We start from the raw sequence: 19,707 nt of genomic DNA on the forward strand, positions 1-19,707 counted from the left end.
AGGAAAGACAGATTTGAGGACATACATGTTCCTGAGTGTAAATGTCTGGGTACAAGCAAAAATTCCACTTATTTTTTTTCAGGCTTTCAAAGTAGTGGGCATGGTGAGTCCCACGTCAAGGTCTCCAAACAGTAAAGGGGGACCCAGGTAATATCTGGGTTACAGATGGAATAAAGAGAACATTAAATATATGATGTCAGGTGGGTTAAAAAATTAGGTAGGCAGCCCTGGCCAGTGTGGCTGTTGGTCATGGGATTAATTCTGGCTTGGGGCACATGCCTAGGTTGTGGGCATAATACCTATCCCAGCCAGGGTGCGGGAAGCAGATGGTTAGAGTTTCTCTCTTACACAGATGTCCCTCCCTCTCTCTCTCTCTCCCTCTCCCTCCTCTCTCTTCCTCTCTCTCTCCCCCACCTTCCTCTCTCTAAAAATCAATGAACATGTCCTCAAGTAAGAATTAAAAAAAAAAAAAAAAGAATGGCTGAGTAGGGCAGAGGGACCTAGAGAAAAATCATGGTGGGTTAGTACAGGGAGAGGCTATGGACACACACTCTTAAAGGTATACCCTTCCCCACCCTCAGAAACCCTTTGTGACTCCTCAGTGCTCTGTGATGCAGGCCTGGCAATAAAGTCAGGATTCTGCATTCTCAGAGCTCAGTTGCCTCAGGTAGCATTGCCATTCAGAAAATGACTTTCAGCCTATCTGAGCTTCTGCTCGGAACCTTTAGTTTGTTACTGCACCCTAACTTGCCTCTGTGTGTTGTGGTTGCTCCTCCTCTTCTGTTTCCTGGTGAAAGTTCTATCGACTCCACGACCCTTCTGTGAAAATGAACACACACAAAAGGTAAGGAACCCTACACAAGCCCCAACAGAGATTCTTTACCGTTGTTTCCACTGCTAGTCCCTTATTTATAAATGAGTTTAGTTGGGAACATCACTCTTCTAAGAGAAGAGACCAGGCAGGGCTAAGGGTTCAGGAAGGACTCAGGTTACCATCTGAAGCTCAAAGACTATCTGGGTATAAATCTGGGTATAAAGGCAGATTCCTCAATAAAGTCCCAAACAATGATTTCTTGGCCCTGGATTGAATTATTTTGAGAGTTTGGGATCTCCACAGAAGAACCAAATTGTCTAGCACTTCATCATGCGTCATATCCCCATGTCAGGCCTCACTTGATAAGCCTTCCCTTGTGTTGGGCTAATCAGGAGAGCAGTGCTGAGCCGCTGAGAGGCACTGTGTAGAGGCTAGAACCTGTTCTCTCTGAGAGAACAGAGATGCAACTGTTGGCCTCTGATTCTGTGCTCTTCTTGAGCAGAGCACCTTTGAGAATATCAAGTGTGGACCTCATAGACACAATACTACTTTGAATTTTTCAAAAAAGAAAAATTTAAAAATATTTTAAAGCTATAGGAATAAAAGGAAGGAACATGATGTTCTCATAATTAAAACTGCGTCATATTATTCTTGGATTATGAATGTCTGATTTTCCTAAGGAGAGAAGTGAGAGAAATGATTCTCTTCTTTTTATAGTGTCAGAGCAGAGCCAAGAGGAGAAGGAAAAGTGGGACACAGGAAGGTAAGGTTCTGCCTATTCCCCAAGGTTTTGTCTCTCCCTTCCATGAAATCTCAGGTCCATAATCATTGAGGTTGTCAGTTGCTAGATATAATCCCACCCAGGAAACAGAGCCCTCAGAGCAGGCTCTTGGGAAGACAGTCAGAACCTGAGACACATCTCAGATTCCCTGCTCTGCTGTCCCTGAGTATGAAGCAGTGATGGGCCTGGACAATGGGTGTTGCCCAGTAGGTGTCGAGAGTCAGCACTTCTGTATCCTAACTTTGTGAAAGTACTTTGACTTCAGGATGATCAGATTCCTCTTTGATGTAACTACTGACCTCTCTGCTTCACACAGTGGTTTTCAGTATCAAATGAGATAATGTATGTAAAAGGTACTTAATAAATGAGGCAACATACTTATAGGAACCATTTTAATATTATCATTGACCATTTGACCTCATCTACTAATTATTGGGGCTTTCAGAGTTTAATATCCCAATGACCCCCCCATAAAGGGACTCCTCTGTAATACCTGTGCTTCTACCTTTATCACATATAACCCACTGTCCTGGTTTCCCAGGTTGCAGATACTACCAGAGGGAAGAGGAAGAGAAAAAGATGCTGATTTCTATCCTTAAAAGGTGACTGGTCTTTCCCCCTTTTTCCTGATCCCTCTTTAGCATGTTCTATGCAATTTCGGGATTCAGTGCAGCCTTCCATAGTCATGGGAGGGGGTTGCCACCAGAGCAGGGAATGTGAGTGAAGGCCTTGGTGTGAGTGCTATAGAGTGCACTGTGAAGTCATGGATTTGGGGCAATGTGAAGGGGCAGCAGGCTTCAGGTGCTCTCCCTGCCCAATCAGGCCAGTAGGTCCTCCTTTCCTTGTTCTGGTTGGTCTTGGCTGCAGTTTTGTATCTCTTGTCTCCTGCAGCCGCTTGGGCCAGCATCATGATTCCATCCGCTTTCGTCAGCTGTTATATCCAGACTCCTCCTGTGAGGTGTGTAATAATGCAACCCCTGAGATGAATCAGCTGCTGTCCTCATTGGCCTTGGAAGATGCTACTCTCTCTGTGTCCCCTTTGGCTTCCACAGCTCCTGTGACCTAGCCCATGTTCACTCTGTCCCCTGCGTTCTCAGCAGTTCCTCCAGGAGAACTAATACAACTTACACTGCCTGAGCCCTTCCCACTACCCCTCTCCAATCTCTCTCCTAACCCAGTGACCCCCTTAAGTGATTTTGTATCACCATTACCACCAGATCACTCCCTGCCACCAGAGCCTTTTCCTCCACTGGAATCGGAATTTGCAGTGAACATTTCCTCCCCGCAACACCTTGCCTTTCCATCTTTCCCACCACATGTACTCCAAATGCGGATCCTATTGTCCAATCAGAAGACCCTCTGACTCTGAATACTATCTTTCTTGATTCCTCCATTACCCAAGATATCAACCCCTTATCTCAAACCCTGCCTGAATCCCAGCCCCTACCACTCACCCAGATCCAACCCCAGGTTCATATTCAATACCCACTCCCAGTTCTACCATTCAGTCCCATACCCCAGATTAGGGTCTGTGGAGTGTATTTTCAGAATGAATCAGACCGTCTCACCTCATCTGAAATTCAACAGCTGGAATGGAATGTGTTGCAGAAGCAACATGAAAGTTTGTGGGGTTTACCTACTGTGGTGCAAAGATCTCAGGAAGAATTTTGTTCCTCAGCTCCCAACTCTCCTTACTGCCCGCCCTCTAAGGCCCATGTTTAATCTCCATCTTTCCTGTAAAGTTTCCTCTCAGCAGTGAATTTAGGGAGAAACGAAAACATCACCTTGGGAAGAGGCTCATCCAACACCAGTGGGGCCTGCTCTGCAGGATCCATGTGTCTCTGTCACTGATGAGGCCTCTGAGAGTTTGCTCAGAGATATCTGTGTCAAAGAGTAGATATTGCCTCTCATGCATCTCCATGAATAAGGGTCAAAGTAGCAACAATCTAAATGTTGGATTGAGCCAACCAGGGTTTCTGTGGAAGAGGCTCAGAAATGCTTCAGCCAGAGGAGAATGAGGGGGAACACAGCCCAGAGAATGGCTCCAAAAGATGCTCTGTTGAGTGACTAGAGAGCTCTTCTAATAAGGATTTGGGGTATGACTCTGAGAAATATCTAAACAGCTACATAATGAGTCTGTCAAGAGCAAATTCAATGGTGTCTGGACAGAGTGTAAGTCAGAGAGAACCAGAAAAATGCCCTAAAAGAACTTGAGTAAGAACTTTGAGTAAATGAATGAGGGTCGGCTCCCTGTAACTGTGCATAGTTCATGGCATGTTATCCAACAGACATTTTCTGTGCAATCTCACACTGAAATAAAACAGAGAAGTTTGGTACCATGAGTGGGAAGGGAAAACTGCCTGAACACGTGCCAGAAGCTTTCTTTCCTTGAGTCCAGGGCTGGAAGTCCACATTACCAAGTTTCATTTGAGGAGGATGTGGGGCCTTCCCACCAAAGTCCTTGAACCTAGGGAGAACATTAAATTGAAGTATACTTCCTCTCATTCCTTGCTTGATTCCAAATCTTCCTCCTCAATCAATCTGACCTGAGGTAGATTCCAAATCTAGGGGCTTCACATCCCTTCAAGGAAGCTCTAAAACCCTGAATCATCCTCACCTTGCCACCTCACTTGTGGGCAAGGAAGGACAGGGGACCCTGAGATGATCACCCTCATCGCCCTTGGGCTGGCAGAGAAGGTTCAGAGAATTCAGGATGCCGGACAGACTCTTTTGCCAGTCACAAACAGTATCATTGGTAAAGTAAGTCAGAGACATTCTCTAAGAGGCAATATTCGCGCCCCCAAAGCTGCCCACAAGGGAAAACAGGGCTGGACATAATCCCTAAAAGATCAGAGAATGAATTTCAGTCAGGGCAAAGAAATGAAGAAATCAGAACCAGTCTCCATGTCCAACGTGTTCAGGTCTGAGAGGCTCAATGATCTTCAATCCAAAATGAGTGACATCTCGACAACCAGCAAGCCGGGAACCTCCCAAAGGATACATGTGAGTGAGAGTAAAGGAGTAACTACTCTGACAACTGAAAGCCTCCCAGCGAAAACATCAGTCCTCCAAGATCCTAAATCAGAAGACCCTCAGAAGCAACTGATTTCTGAGTTAAAGTGGAAGTTGGAGAAGAGGAAAAAGAGCCAGGCCCAAGGCCAACGCACTCACGTGTCCCATGCCTCAGACAGCTTGACTAACAAAGCCTCCCTGACTCATGCTCAGGGTGTCTCCAGTGTGGACGGGGCAGCTCACCAGGTGCTGCATGTCCATTTGGGGAACAGAGGAGTCAGTATGAAGCAGCGGCAGGAGCCTCGGGTCCCTAAGAATATCTCAAGGTTGTGACAAGAATTTCCCAGCCGCTGCAAAGAAAGCGAAGCCCACAGGCTCCACATCAGAAGAGCTTGGTGGAGGGAATGCAGGCTTGGGAACATCCCAACCTGGAAGGAAGAGATTTCCAACTCAGGACCTGCCATTAAAGGAGAGGCTCGGGAGCAAGTCTCCCCAGACCCCATCACAGAAGGCACAGTCTCCTCCTGAAAGCCTGTTCAGAAATAAAATAACCCCCTTTGTTTTTTTCAATGGCTTTATCTTGGGATAAAATGCAAACAGCAAGAAAACTCCCAGGAAAAGGGCAGCCCCATATCTATCACACAGAGCAGACGCCCAGTTAAAAGTAGAGCAGACACTGGGAATTTTCTAGAGAAACTGGGGCATCAGCATGTAGTAGATATCACCTGCCCTCAAGATGCCCCAAAGCTCAGCAGTGTGGGACCAGGCCTTTTAATTCCAGGGCTCTCTCCTGTAAAGTGACAAATACCAAGTCCTGTGGCCAAGAAGCTGTCTGCAGAGAAAGTTCTGGCATTAAAGGACCAGCTATTATGTCAGAAGCACCCCTAATCTGTGCCCTGCAGGGGCCATCCTAGCCCAACCTGCAAACCTCCAGCTGCCTAGGGATCTCCTGCTGCTCTTACCATTGCTGAAGGCACTGTGTTCAGAGATCCGTCTCTAATATGTAGATAGAAAACCATTCTGCAGAATTTCCATGGGAAAAAATTTCCCACCACAAAATAATTCCTTCCTTGTGAAGAATATTGATTTTTCCCTAATAAATGTTTCACTAATAAAGTGATGCCTTTTCTGTGTACCCAGTTGGAGGCATGGGTTTGGGGTATCTCAGAGCTTGCGCTTAAGGAAAGAAAGAAGTTAGTTCAGCTCTTACTGTTTGCTTCCTTTGGCTTCCAAAAGTGACCTGCTTCCTGGAGCTCTTGTTGAGAAATAGATATCATGTGCCTCGTGCCATTCCCCCTCCCCGCCCCAGCTCATATCCTCCCTGATGAAGTTTGAGAAGAAGGGCTGTGTCTCCTATCTTTTAGTTTAGCTTTAGTAAACATATATATCTTTCCTCTCCTCTCATGGAATGCTTAATAGCCTTTCAAACAGCACAGAATACAGGTCTCTGTATCTGAAGATCAAGGTCAGGTATATTTTTCAGAGAATATCAGTGAAGAAGAGACAGTGGCTTAAGCATTATTTAGAAGGTAGTGATAAGAGCATCCCACAGATGGGTGAACCCTGAATGGGAGTGTTGGGGGCGGGTTATGGCTGCAGTAGATCCTGGGCTGGTTGGGGAAGGGTCTAGGAACAGCATAGATCTGCTTAAAAATCTGTCTCATGCCGCAACCCTCTAATACAGTTCCTCCACTGCCTTAGAGTGAGTGGGAAAGTACAAACAAATGCAGAGGGGTAAAGAGTGACCTTACTGTTGGAACAAAGGTTTATGCCTCATCAATCCCCACACTGAAACCCTGTCTTGTTCCCAGCTTCCTCAATCTGATTCAAGCTCCACCTGATTGAGGCTGATCAGCGCACTATACAGCCTACTGATGCCTCACACCAAAAAGGCATGGGGCTGTTCCTTGGGTACTAAAACAATATTTACAGGATGGCATCCCTGTCTTTGAGGAAGGTGATCTTGGTGCCTTCCTTCCATCCATGCTTGATGGAAATATGCAAGATCTTGCCCTTAGCTAATACATTTCACCTACCAGGATGGAGGTGCCATCTTTGATATTCATGGTCTTGGTGGAGTTATAATCTCCCCCAGAACACCTGCAGCATATGAACCAGAGGTGAGATCTGGACTATGCACCAGGATTACAGATGTTTTGGGGGGCTCATCATGGATCTCCATGGAATGCTTCCTTTGGGCCAAACCTGCACACATACCCACCCTTATCATAAGGGTCTGGAGGGCAAGGAACTCCATTTGTACAGACTGAAATACAAAAATGGGATGAGTGTCCTAGTGAGTACTTCAGGTAATTTTCCCAGTAAGCTTTGTGAATCCTGGGTGCAAACAAATAAAACAAAACAAAACAAAAAACAGATGTTGACCATAGCCCTCTCTCACTACCACACTTGTATCTTCCTGTTCAGAGTTATGCCATTGACTCTACAAGGTCACAGAAAATAATGCAGATTTTGTGGAAGCCATGGGAGGGACCAAAGGTCGGATGGGGCCCAGGCAGGGAACTTGAAGAGGTGAGCAGACAGTGGAGGACTCTAACATCCATACAGACCGAGGAGCCAGTAACTCAGCCTCCAGTTCCTTCATCATCTCATCCTGGGGTCTTCACTTCCACTACAGCACACTTTCTTCTACAATATAGATAGAGCTTATTACCAGGAACACCTCTGCCATCTGGAATAGTACAGTCTAACTTTCCACCCTTTGACCTTAAACCCCTATCCTTCCAGTTTATATGCCCCTTGTTAAATTTTCATTTTTTACATATCATTCATTTTTCCACTGTGATCCGTCCACCAGGCTCTTTCTTGCCTTCCTTCCTCATGAAGGTAGACTTGATGGCCTATTGGGCAACCAACATTTAAAAAGCTCCACTAAAAATTAGCCCTTTCAAGTTCCCTTTAATCCTTCCTGTCTGGCAAAATTTCAACTATGTGTTTTTCCAGAAATGCCTTCCTAACTGATCACTATTGAATTAAATCTCACAGTTGAGTCTATTGGTCTATTGAATTAAATCTCACAGTTGAGTCTATTGGTGCCCCAGACCTATCTGGAAACCATTCATTTATTCCACAAATAATTATTCCATGCTTACCAACAGGTGGACAAAACAAATGGAGCTTAGGTCCCTATTTCCTTAGTCTGTTCTCTCTCCAAAGCTACTCAAATCTATTTCAAATGTCTTTCACTTTCCTCAAGCTGAGACCATCTCCACTGGCTCAGCTGATGTGCTGGACCAGTGGTCGGCAAACTCATTAGTCAACAGAGCCAAATATTAACAGTACAACGATTGAAATTTCTTTTGAGAGCCAATTTTTTTAAACTTAAACTTCTTCTAATAACACTTCTTCAAAATAGACTCTCCCAGGCCATGGTATTTTGTGGAAGAGCCACACTCAAGGGGCCGAAGAGCCGCATGTGGCTCGCGAGCCGCAGTTTGCCGACCACGGTGCTGGACCACTGTTCACAGAGGATCTAGAAACCTTCAGATGGGAACTTTTCAACAAAAACACTTTCACGTTCTTCCTTTCCTTTTCCCTTCATGTTATATGGAAAGAGCTTTCCTTCCAAACCTCAAAGGAATGACACTTCATAAAATCACACTATTGAGAGAGAGTTAAATTCTAATCTTGATGGACTGATGCACTCTTGGCAGGTTTTTCTCCCCCTTCTCCTATGAGGCCCCTAACATCTTTTATTTTATTTTTTTCAAGCTCGTTGTTACCGAAATATATAAACATGCACAAAAGCAGATAGAATAGTATATCTTCCTATATACCCTTACCCAATGTTCACAATTATTATTTGGCATATGTATTACAACCCGATTTTACATTATGATTGAAGTACAAAAGTCCATTGAAACATCTTGCCATCCACCTCTCAGACTTATGCTATATACCAATACTATGTATTAAAGCTCTCAAATTTCTTTGATATTTATCACACATGGAACATACGTATGCACCACAGATGTAAACAGCCTTGGTAAGGAAAAAGCATTGAGTTTGAAAGGCTTTGGCGATCAGTTCTGCTCTGCCTTTTAGTCAACCCTGAGGAGTCATTTGAGTGAGTTCTCTCAACTCTAAGCAAGAAGTAATCTTACAGAGTAAACCCAGTGCACAATATCACTGTTCCTTAATCACACAGGAACAATACTAACATGCTAAATGTATAGAAGTAGAAAACTATAGAATTGGCATCACTATATGTGTTTTCAAATATTTAGAAAATGTTTTTCCTCTCATACATGAAAATGACTTAAACTCAGTAGATCAGACACTTGTTTACTTCTTTTTCTTCCCCAAATGTCACTAAAAGTAAAAGATGCTCAACATGATTAGCCATCAGAAAAACGCAAATCAAAAACACTATGAGATAGCACTACACACACACACACAAAAAACACACAAACACACACACACACACACACACAGAGAGAGAGAGAGAGAGAGAGAGAGAGAGAGAGAGAGAGAGAGAGAGAGAGAGAGAAATAGAATAAAAAAGTCAGATAAGTGTTGCAGAGAATATAGAGAATGTGGAACCCTCAAACACTGTTGATGAGAATAAAAAATGGTACAATCACTTGGGAAAACAGTCTGGCACTTCCTCAAAATCTTTTTTTCTCTACTCAAAATGTTAAGCATAGAGTTACCATATGACCCAGCAATGTAACATTTGGTTGAAATGTTCTGAATATATCAATTAAATCCATCTGATCTAGTGTGTCATTTAAAATCACTGTTTCCTCGTTGATTTTGTGTCTGGAAGATCTATCCATTGATATCAATGGGGTGTTAAAGTCCCCTATGACTGTGTTTACTGTTGCTCTCTCCCTTTATGTCTGTCAATATTTGCTTTATATATTTAGGTGCTCCTACATTGGTTGTGTAAATGTTTAGAAGATTTAAATCCTCTTTTTGAATTGACCCCTTTATCATTATGAAATATCCTTCTTTGTCTCTTAATATAGCCTTTGTTTTAGCTTTTAAAAGTATCTTTTTAGCTCTGTTACCAGTAAACTGTCTTCATTTGTAATTAAGGATCTACAGAGTTGGGAGAGCTCTACAGTAAGAGGCAAGCTAAAAGACAAGTTGTGAAGGAGACTGACTGTTCTACTTAAGTAACAAAAATCTCCTCAGCTCCTCCTCCACGCTCCAAGACCTGCTGGTTCTTGAAATAGGCCTTTGCCCACCTCTTATTGTGAGGCTGGTTCCTTATACATCCTGACCTGCAGCATGGATATCTTGTGTGCTACATTCCCTTAATAAATTCTTGATGTAAAATATATACATCAAGAATATGTTTTAAAGTCTATTTTGTCTGATGTAAGTATTGCTATCCCAGTTTTTTGTTTCCATTTGTATGAAATATCTTTTCCCATCCCTTTTCTTAAAGTCTCTGTGTGTCATTTGATCTGAAGTGAATCTCTTAAAAAAAAAAAAAATATATATATATATATATATATATATATATATATATATATTGACTTCAGAGAGGAAGGGAGAGGGAGAGAGAGAGAAAACATCGATGATGAGAGAGAATCAGTGATCGGCTGCCTCCTGCATGCACCACACTGGGGATTGAGCCCGACACCCAGGCATGTGCTCTGACCAGGAATCAAACCGTGACCTCCTGGTTCATAGGTCGATGCTCAACCACTGAACCACACTGGCTGGGCTGAAGTGGATCTCTTGCAGATATGTATGATCTTGTTTTCTTATCCATTCAGCTACCATATGCCTTTTGATTGTAGCATTTAGTCCATTTACATTTAAATGATTATTGATAGGTACGTAGTTATTGCCATTTTATTATTCATATTTATGGGTTTATTTAATCTTGTTCTTAAAGAAGTCCCTTTGACATTTTTTTGTAATACTGTTTTGGAGTGATGAACTCCTTTAACTTTTTCTTGTCTGGGAAGCTCTTTCTCTCTCCTTCAATTTTAAATGATAGCCTGGCTGGGTAGATTATTCTTGATTGTAGATATTTGCTTTTCATTACTTTGAATATTTCAATCCAATCCCTATTATACAAGGGTGCCAGGTGGATAGTAAATTCTTGGGGGTATCACTTTATAAATTATATAAATGTCGAATCAGTATACTGTACACCTAAAACTATCTATATATAAAAGGCTAAGTGACCGTCTGACTGTCCAACCTTCCGACTGGCCAGTACCTATGACACGCCAGGGAGCAGACGCTCAATGCAGGAGCTGCCAGGCTGCGGTGACAGTGGCGGTCCTTGGTGACACACCCCGGAACCAGAGAGGAGAGAGCCCGATTCCTTATGGGGCCGCACGCTTCCACCTTCCTCTGTGGGTTATGTTGTTGCTGGGGCACTGTCGGCCCTGAATCTGGTTTACTGCACACTTGCATTTGCTTTCTACACCCTGTACAACAGCAACTTTGCAGAGTGCACTCTTGCACTCTGGGACCCCTTGGGGGTTTCGGCCCGATCCCCGCAGGCCAGGCCGAGGGACCCCACCTGCCAGGGATGGTCCGTGGGAGGTTGGCTCCAGGGCGTGTCTGGCCTTCTCGCCCAGTCCCGCACCGCTGACCACCACCTGGGACCGCCTGCATTAGTCCCTGCACCGGAGCTAGCGCCGTGAGCCGGAAGATCCGAGCATGAGTTTTCTTTCTTTTTCTGTCCTCTCCTTTCCCCCATCTCCCTCACTCTGCAGACGCCCTTCGAGCTGAGGCACCACCCCAGGAATTCTAATTAATTTACTTTCAATGTGCACAAATCCATGCACTGGGCCACTAGTCTATATAAATAAAAGCCTAAGCGACCATCACAACTGAATGGATGACCCAACAGGCTGCTGCGTGGGGTGAACAGGCTGGCAGGGGGGTTAGTGAGGGGCAACCAAACAACTGAGCAGCAGGCTGCGTGGGGTGAACAGGCCGGCAGGGGGGTTAGTGAGGGGCGACCAAACAACTGAGCAGCAGGCTGTGTGGGGCAACCAGGGTGGTGGTGGGGGGCAGTAAGGGTCAACCAGGTCAGTGTGTGGGGGGGCAGTTAGGCATGACCAGGCGAGCGGGGGGCAGTTGGGGTTGAATAGGCTGGCGGGGGGGGCAGTTGGGAGTGACCAGGCCAGCAGGGGTGGCAGTTAGGGGCGATCAGGCAGGCAGGCAGGTGAGCAGTTAGGAGCCAGTGGTCCTGGATTGTGAGAGGGATGCCCAACTGCCAGTTTAGGCCCGATCACCAGGATTGGGCATAAACCGGCAGTCGGACATACCCCGAGGGGTCCCAGATTGGAGAGGGTGCAGGCTGGGCTGCGGGGACCCCTCCCCATGCACAAATTTTGTGCACTGGGCCTCTAGTTATAAAATAATACTGAATGTTAACTGTAATTGAAAAATAAACATAAACAAATGTTCATAGCAGTGTATCATTCATAATAGTCAAAAGGGGGGAACAACCCAAATGTTCAGTAACAGATGAATGGGTAAGTAAAACATGGTATATCTATCAATCTATTATTTTGGCAATAAAAAAATACTGATACATGCTACATCGTGGATGAACCTTGAAAACAATATGCTAAGTAGATGGAGCCAGTCACAAATGACCACATATGATCCCATTACTAAGAAATATACAGATAAGGAAATCTGAAGAGTCAAAGTAGCTTAGTGGTTACTCAGGGCTGCACAGGCTTTAAGTAGGAGGTTTAGGAAAACCTAAAGACACTACAGGGGACAATAGCAAAGATAATATAGGAAATGGAAGCCTTTGACATTAAATACAGCCAACACCTAGCTTTTCCCTGTAATTTTTTGTCATTCATTTCACTTATCCACATCATATAATACTCATACATTGTTGTTGTTGTTGTTATTATGTCAATGTTGCCAAAGCATGGAGTAATCTTTTGGCCAAGTCTGAGTTATACATCCATCCTTAAAGTAAGAGTGTTTTTAAGGAAAGACCACTCCACTTGCACTTGGACTGGTACTGAGAATGGGTACCAGTTCCCAGAGAGCAACAGAGCAATTATTTCCAGAATGAATCCTGGGTATCAAACAAAACAAAAAAAACAAATAAAATGTCTACTACAGCCCTCTCTCTCACTGGCCCATTTCTGACTTCTTGTCTGGAGTCATGCCATTGACTGAAGCTTATAATTGCTGATTCCGTGGGTGGACCCTTTACCTCCATTCCAGTTCAGTTATGGACATATCCTAGAACTTACCATCAGGAACCCTTTGGCCTTCTGAAAATATGACATTGAAACCGAATCCTTTCAACTTATGCCCTCAGAGTGCCAATTCCTCAACCTATTCAGGAACTACAAGCCACTTTATACTTTCTCCCTGTCTATCTGACAAATGTTTCTCCTCATTTCCTCTCCAAGGAAAACTTCATGGTCCATCACTTAACTCCTAACCTAAACAATCTGTACAGTCCATCCCATGCCCCTTTCCTCCATGCTGCCTGTCAAAATCAACTGCCTTTTTTAGACCTGCCTTCTAATAAGAGGCTTATTTCACTTGGATAAAATCATGCATGTATGTTTGTGCCACCATAAATCTACGTTACACTACTGAGGGTTAGCTCCAACATGCCTGAAAAGAATCCATTCCTTCCTTCCGTTTTAAAATATGTACTAGGCTCTCTTCTAAGCACTTGGGACACATTAGTGAAGGAAACAAACAAAGCTTCCTGTCTTGCTGGAGCTTACATGATTGCTTTGTTAGCCAATTCTCTTGTTTAAGTACTGAGAACTATTTCACTTTCCTACAACTTCTGCGCACACCTCACTCGTTGAGCATTATGTGCTGGACCACCATAGGAGAATGAGAGGTCAGCAGATCATAAGTTTTCATTAGAAAATCATCAAAACAACAACAAAAGCAAAACCAATATGTGACCCCCACCCTCCATTCCTCCTTTCCTTCCTATTATACTGAAAGGTTCCCCTGGAACCCCACCCCCACACCAGCTGGTGGTGTCCTTGCTTTCCAGTTCACACCACTTTGCACACTCTGTGGAATACTTGGCTTAATTACAGATGACCCTCAAAACAACGCGGGTTTGAGGTACATGGGTCCACTTATATGTGGATTTTTTTCCAATGGACATGCTCAGTTCTATATGATCACAGTTCAATTGACCCAGGAAGTTCAATTGACCCTGTTAGTTCAAACTTCAACTGCTGGGAATCCTCGTGTGCACAGTTAACATGCAGATTTTCGTGCGAGTCGTCGCCGCCCCAACCCCAGTGTGTGCTCACGTCAACCGTGTCTACCTTCCGAGAGACAGAGACTTACATTTCACCTCATCACAGCGCGGAGCACCTGCTGGGGCTCAGAAACCTCTGGAGGAAGGAACTAGAATTCTGCAAGGGGAGCTCCGCCCAACGCGCCCTGGGGGCGGAACCACGGCCTGCCGGCCCCTGAGGCTGTGGCTTTTGGCTTTGTAAAGCAAGCTCAGCGCCAGGCAGGTGTTGGGACCATACCTCCAGCTTCTGGGTCATATTTTCATAGTTGAGATTGAGCTCAGAGAAAGGTTGCCAGGAAGGCATTAAGGCTTCTCCCTGCCCTGCCAGTCCGCCTTTTCATCCCCTACCTGCCAGGCCTCACAAGCTCTACTTCCCTCCACCCTGGGGAGGCGGAGGCCCCAGAGGACGCTCAGAGGCCTGGGGTAGGGGCTCTGCCAGCTGGACGAGGCCTTCCTTCTAGGTAAGGACTCATCCAAGCTCCACGGAGGCGGATTTTCTCTTTCTCCATCTTAGCATTGAGGACGGAGAGGGCTTCGCCTAGCACTGGCGGCCTGGCCTTGCACAGTAACTGCAGTCTTAGATCTCAACTGTTGTGTGCGGAGATACTACCGGAGGTGGAAGATAATCTTTTTTGTGTGACTTTCTTCACTATTAGAACGTATTATGTAGTAATTTTGAAAGAAAATGGAAAAGTCAAAGGAAGAGCCTCATAGATTCCCACCTTCACAACAATTCTTGTTAATTTTCTGATGCATGTTTTTCCAGATTTTGCTATGCCTATTTTTTCCCCACTTTTTAAAGAATAGGTACTGTAAAAGAAAAACACTATCATTAACATTTTTATGTTATTAAAAACTTCCATTAGTAATATTTTAATGATAAAATCCTATTAAGTGGAACAGTATTAAGTTATATTTTTTGACATTTGTGTAGTTTATACTTTTTTGAAATTTTAGTATTTTGCTTACTGTGTTTGCTCAAAATTGTAGTTGTTTATACACAGTCCTGTCCAAACAGCATAAAGCTGTTTCTAGATGTCTGCTTACCCCAGGATTTTGTCCAGAGCTGAATGCTTTTCTTTCTCCATCTTCCTTAGATGAGTTGTGCACCCATTTGGTTAGCGATTTCAGTACTAGATTTTTCTCCGAGTTTCAAGCCAATGAAACCAATTACTTGCTAAACATCCTCTCTGTAGAACCTCGCACACTTAACCTATTATTTTCCTCTACCCTCAACCTTTTTTTCTCTTATATTTTCAGTATCCAACACCACCAGGTTCATTCTAGTTTTCTCCCTTTTCTTGTTTGTAACTTCTTTCTCCCACAATGAGGAATCTAATTCCATTATCTTTAAATATTGTTCAATCATTCCTCCTGTATGTGAGCAATCTCTCATTAACACTGTGCCCTCCATGTGTGGGTGTCCTCTTCTACCACTTGTGCTGAGAAATCCGTGTGTTTGGAAGTTGTGTTATGAAGCACCAACGCTCTGTACCAGGTAACCCTTCTACGCCAAGGCCTCTTCACCCTGCTTGGGCTCTGACACTCCCATTTGGGACATTGACAACACCTCTTATTGCCCCGCCCCCTCCCACATCCCCTTTTGGTGTGAATGTCTATTTTGTTTGGCTCACAAATGTTAATGGGCATTAAGGCTCAATTATTCATAAAGGGAAGAGGAAGAGGAATACATAATCTTTTACCACCTTAGTTTTGTTGAATCATAATTGACGTAAAAAACTGCAAGTATTTAAAGTGTAATACTAGCTGAGTTTGATAATGAAATTATTACAGTCAACACATTCAGATCGCTACATTCATTTTGAAATTTTTTAAAATTAAATTTTTATTGAGACATGAAGATTCACATACCATTTTAAGAAATAATTAGCTGTATCTCATGTATTTTTTACCTAGTTTCCTCCCAAAACTGCAGAGTAATATCACAATGAAGATATTGACATTGATATAGTCAAGATACAGAATATTTCTATCCTTACAGGTGTCTCTCATGTGGGTATGTTATTGACATGCTCATTTCTCCCCTCTTCCTACCCCCTCTAATCTGTTTTCCATTTTTATAACTTTGCTATTTCAATAACATTTTATATATGGAATGATATACTATTTAACTTGCTTGGATTTGCTCTTTTTACTCAGCTTAATTCTGTGAAGACTCATTTAGGCTGTTGTGGGTTCACTTATTTTATTTTATTGCTGAGTAGTATTCCATGGCATGGATGAACTAGAGTTTGTTCAGCCAGTTGAAAAATGTGTTGTTTTCAGTTTTGACTGTTATGAATAAAGCTTCTTTGAACATTTGTGTACAGGTTTTGGGGATATATAAGTTTTCACTTCTTTATGCTAAATGCCCCATAGTGTAGTCAGTGAGTTGTATGGTAGCTGCATGTTTAGTTTTTTAAGAAACTGAAATTATGACTCTATGTCCATTTTTACATTTCCTTCAGCAACATATGAGCGATCCAGTTTCTCCTCATCCCTGTCAGCATTTGGTGCTGTCACTGTTTAAAAATTTTTTTAGTCATCTGACATTGTTTAGTGATATCTCATTGTGGTTTTAATATGCATTTTGCGAATGTCAAATGATAATGAACATTTTTTTTCTGGGTTTATTTGCCACCTATAGTCTTTGGTGAAATGTCGCTTCATGTCTTTTGCCCATGTTCTTAATTGGATTGTATTGCTTTTTTACTGTTGAATTGCCCGAGTTCTTTATGTATTATTGATACTAGCCCTATGTTGGATTTGTGGTTTGCAAATATTTTCTCATAGTCTTTTCATTCTCTTAACTGCCTCTTGCAGAACAATAGTTTTTAAGTGTGACAAAGGTCAATTTATTAATATTTTCTTTTATAGGCCATGCTTTTGGTGTCACATTTAATAACTCTTTGCCTAACCTTAGATCATGAGGACTTTCTCCTTTTTTTCTAAAAGCTTTATAATTTTATGTTTTACATTTAAGTTTGTGATACATTTTGGGTTAATTTTTACATAGTTGTAAGCTTAAGCTGAGGTTCATTTTTTATTGTTGTTGTGGAGAGGATGCATATGGGTGTCCACTAGCTCCAGCATTATTTGCTTATTTATTTACTAGGGACCCAGTGCACGAATTCATGCACCTTGAATAGAACTATGGGCCGCGAGGCTGAGGTAGGCATAGGGGTGGGTCTCGGCCCATCCTCCATGCTCCTGCCCAGCCCCTCCTGCCATGCACCCCCCAGTCACCTGTCTGCTGGCAGCCCGGCTCCTGCCACTACCGCTCCTCTGCGCTGATGGCGCTGGCCCCACTCACACCCACTGAAGGCATGAAGCAATTGGGGCTGGTGCTGGCAGTGGGTGTGAGTGGCAGCTGCTGCCCCAATTACTCCTCAGGAGCAGGGGGAGGTGGAGAAGCCCTCAGGGGCGATTAGGGCTGGCAGCCGCCACTTGCACCCACTGATGGCGCCAAGTGATTGGGACTGGCACTGGGCACTGGCAGTGGGTACAAGTGGGGCCATCACTGGCAGCAGGTGCAACAGGCGGCTGCCAACCCCGATTGCCCCTCAGGAGCAGTGGGAGGTGGAGAAGCCCTGAGGGGCGATTGGGGCCAGCAGCTGCTGCTCACACCTGCTGAGGACGCCGAGCAGTCGGGGTCGGCACCAAGTGCCAGCAGTGGGTGTGAGCGGTGGTTGCGTGCAAGCAGGGTCGGCACTGGCAGCAGGTGCCAGCGCCCGACAGGACCGTGGCGCGTGGGAGCAAAGAATTTTCAGTACACCAGAGGCTCACCCTGATACAGCGACTAGTGCCCCGACTTGGTCTGGCGCCACCATTCACCTGTTCCACCATCCCACCACAGCCGATGCCCACCATGTTCCGTGCATGTCCCCTGGTGGTCAGCGCACATCATAGCGACCAGTTGTTCGGTTGTTCTGCTGTTGGTCTAGTTGCATATTAGCTTTTTATTATATAAGATATTAAATTGATTGGGATTACATTGGTTCACAACATAATATAATTTTCAGGTGTACAAGCTTGTAATTCAGCATGCTCATCACCTGAATTCTAGTTTCCTTTCATTAGCACATATTTGCCTCTTTTACCCACATTGCTGTCCATGCATTCCCTTTCTTCTCTGATAACCACTATGCTGTTGTCTGTATTTCTGTTCTTGTTTGTTTTGTTAGATTTTTTTGTCACTTTTTATTTTATGTTGCACATGAGTGAAATAATATGATTTTTGTTCTTTTCTGTCTGCCTTATTTCACCTAGCATAATACTCTTAAGATCTATTCATATTGTCACAAATGGAAACATTCCATCTTTTTTATGGCTGAGCAGTATTCCATATCTTCTTTATCCAATCATTTGATGATAGACACTTAGGTTGTTTTCATGTCTTGATGCTGCAGTGAACAGAATGGTACATATATATTGATAAATAAGATTTTTTCTTATTTTTTTAAATACCAAGAAGCAGTATTGCTGCATCATATGGTGGTTCTATTCATAATTTTTTGAGGAACTGATTTCCATAGTGGCTATACTAATGTAAATTCCCATAAACAATGTGCAAAGGTTCCTTTTTCTCCACATCCTCTGCAATACTTGCTCTCTCTTTTTGTTAATGGCCAATTCTAACAGGTGTGAGGAGTTATCTCAGTGTAGTTTTGACTTATTTTCCCTAATAACTAATCATGTTGAACATCTATACTAATAAAAGCCTAGGTGGCCCTCATGCGATGCCCTCATGTCATCACAATATGGCTGCCCCCATGTCATCACAAGATGGCCACCCCCACATTGTCACAAGATGGCCACCACAAGATGGCCACCACAAAATGGCCGGCAGGGGAGGGCAGTTAGGGGGGACCAGGCCTGCAGGGGAGGACAGTTAGGGGCAACTGGGCTGGCAGGGGAGGGCAGTTAGGTGTCAATCAGGCTGGCAGGGGAGTGGTTAGGGGCGATCAGGCTGGCAGGCAGAAGCAGTTAGCGGTAATCAGGCAGGCAGGCAGGTGAGTGGTTAGGAACCAGCAGTCCCGGATTGTGAGAGGGATGTCTGACTGCCAGTTTAGGCCCGATCCCTGTGGATCCCAGATTGGAGAGGGTGCAGGCTGGGCTGAGGGACACCGCCCCCCCCTTCCATGCACTAATTTTGTGCACCGGGCCTCTAGTCCTTTCATATGTCTGTTGACCATCCGTATGTCTTCTTTGGAAAATTATTTATTCAGGTCTTCTTCCCATTTCTTAATTGGATTTTTTGTTGTTATTGTGTTGTGTCAGTTTTTTATGTGTTTTGGATATTAGCCCCTTATCAGAAATATCATTTGCAAATACCTTCTTTCATCTGTTTGTTGTCTTTTTGTTTTATTAATGGTTTCTTTTGCTGTGCAGAAGGTTTTTAGTTTAATAGAGTCCCATTCATTTACTTTTGCTTTGTTTTCCTTGCCTTTGGGGTAAAGTTCACAAAAACACCTCTGAAACCAAGGTTCATAAGTTTTCTTCTATGCATTTTTAAAATATAGGCATCTAGTTTATAGCTATTGGGGTGTTTGTTACTGCTCTCATGTCTTTCTCAATGGATAGAGCTATATACATACATATAATATGCACCTAATCTATATTTATTTCTATATCTATGGACATTGAAAACTATGAATTCACACTAATACCTCCAAGTCCAGTCAAACACCCAACACTGCAGGGTTAATTTTAATTATCTACCTCTCCATATCTGTAACTCTCTTTTCTATTAGTGAGCATTCTGGCTCCTAATATTTTTCCCTTTATATTGAAATATAATTGACATATAACAAGGCTCTCCCTCCCCCTCCTCCTTTTCCTCCTCCTCTC

The 19,707-nt window shown here is 43.6% G+C and overlaps 1 protein-coding gene and 1 long non-coding RNA gene across 2 annotated transcripts; both read left to right on the top strand.

The window, feature by feature from the left end:
* The first annotated feature begins 668 nt into the window (after window positions 1-668).
* On the top strand, window positions 669-2,732 carry LOC114231730 (uncharacterized). Its single transcript, XR_008558388.1, has 4 exons — window positions 669-844; window positions 1,532-1,577; window positions 2,137-2,197; window positions 2,487-2,732. It is a non-coding gene; the product is annotated as an uncharacterized LOC114231730 (long non-coding RNA).
* Window positions 2,733-2,792: 60 nt separating this feature from the next.
* Window positions 2,793-5,704, top strand: LOC129151763 (spermatogenesis-associated protein 31D3-like; the record flags this gene model as incomplete). The annotated part of the gene is made up of 3 exons (XM_054727666.1): window positions 2,793-3,311; window positions 3,719-3,771; window positions 3,971-5,704. Coding segments are annotated over 3 exons (747 nt in total), but the record flags the coding sequence as incomplete, so codon positions are not given.
* Window positions 5,705-19,707: the final 14,003 nt, after the last annotated feature.

This window comes from Eptesicus fuscus, chromosome 15 (assembly GCF_027574615.1).
Source record: "Eptesicus fuscus isolate TK198812 chromosome 15, DD_ASM_mEF_20220401, whole genome shotgun sequence".
Taxonomy (NCBI): Eukaryota; Metazoa; Chordata; class Mammalia; order Chiroptera; family Vespertilionidae; genus Eptesicus; species Eptesicus fuscus.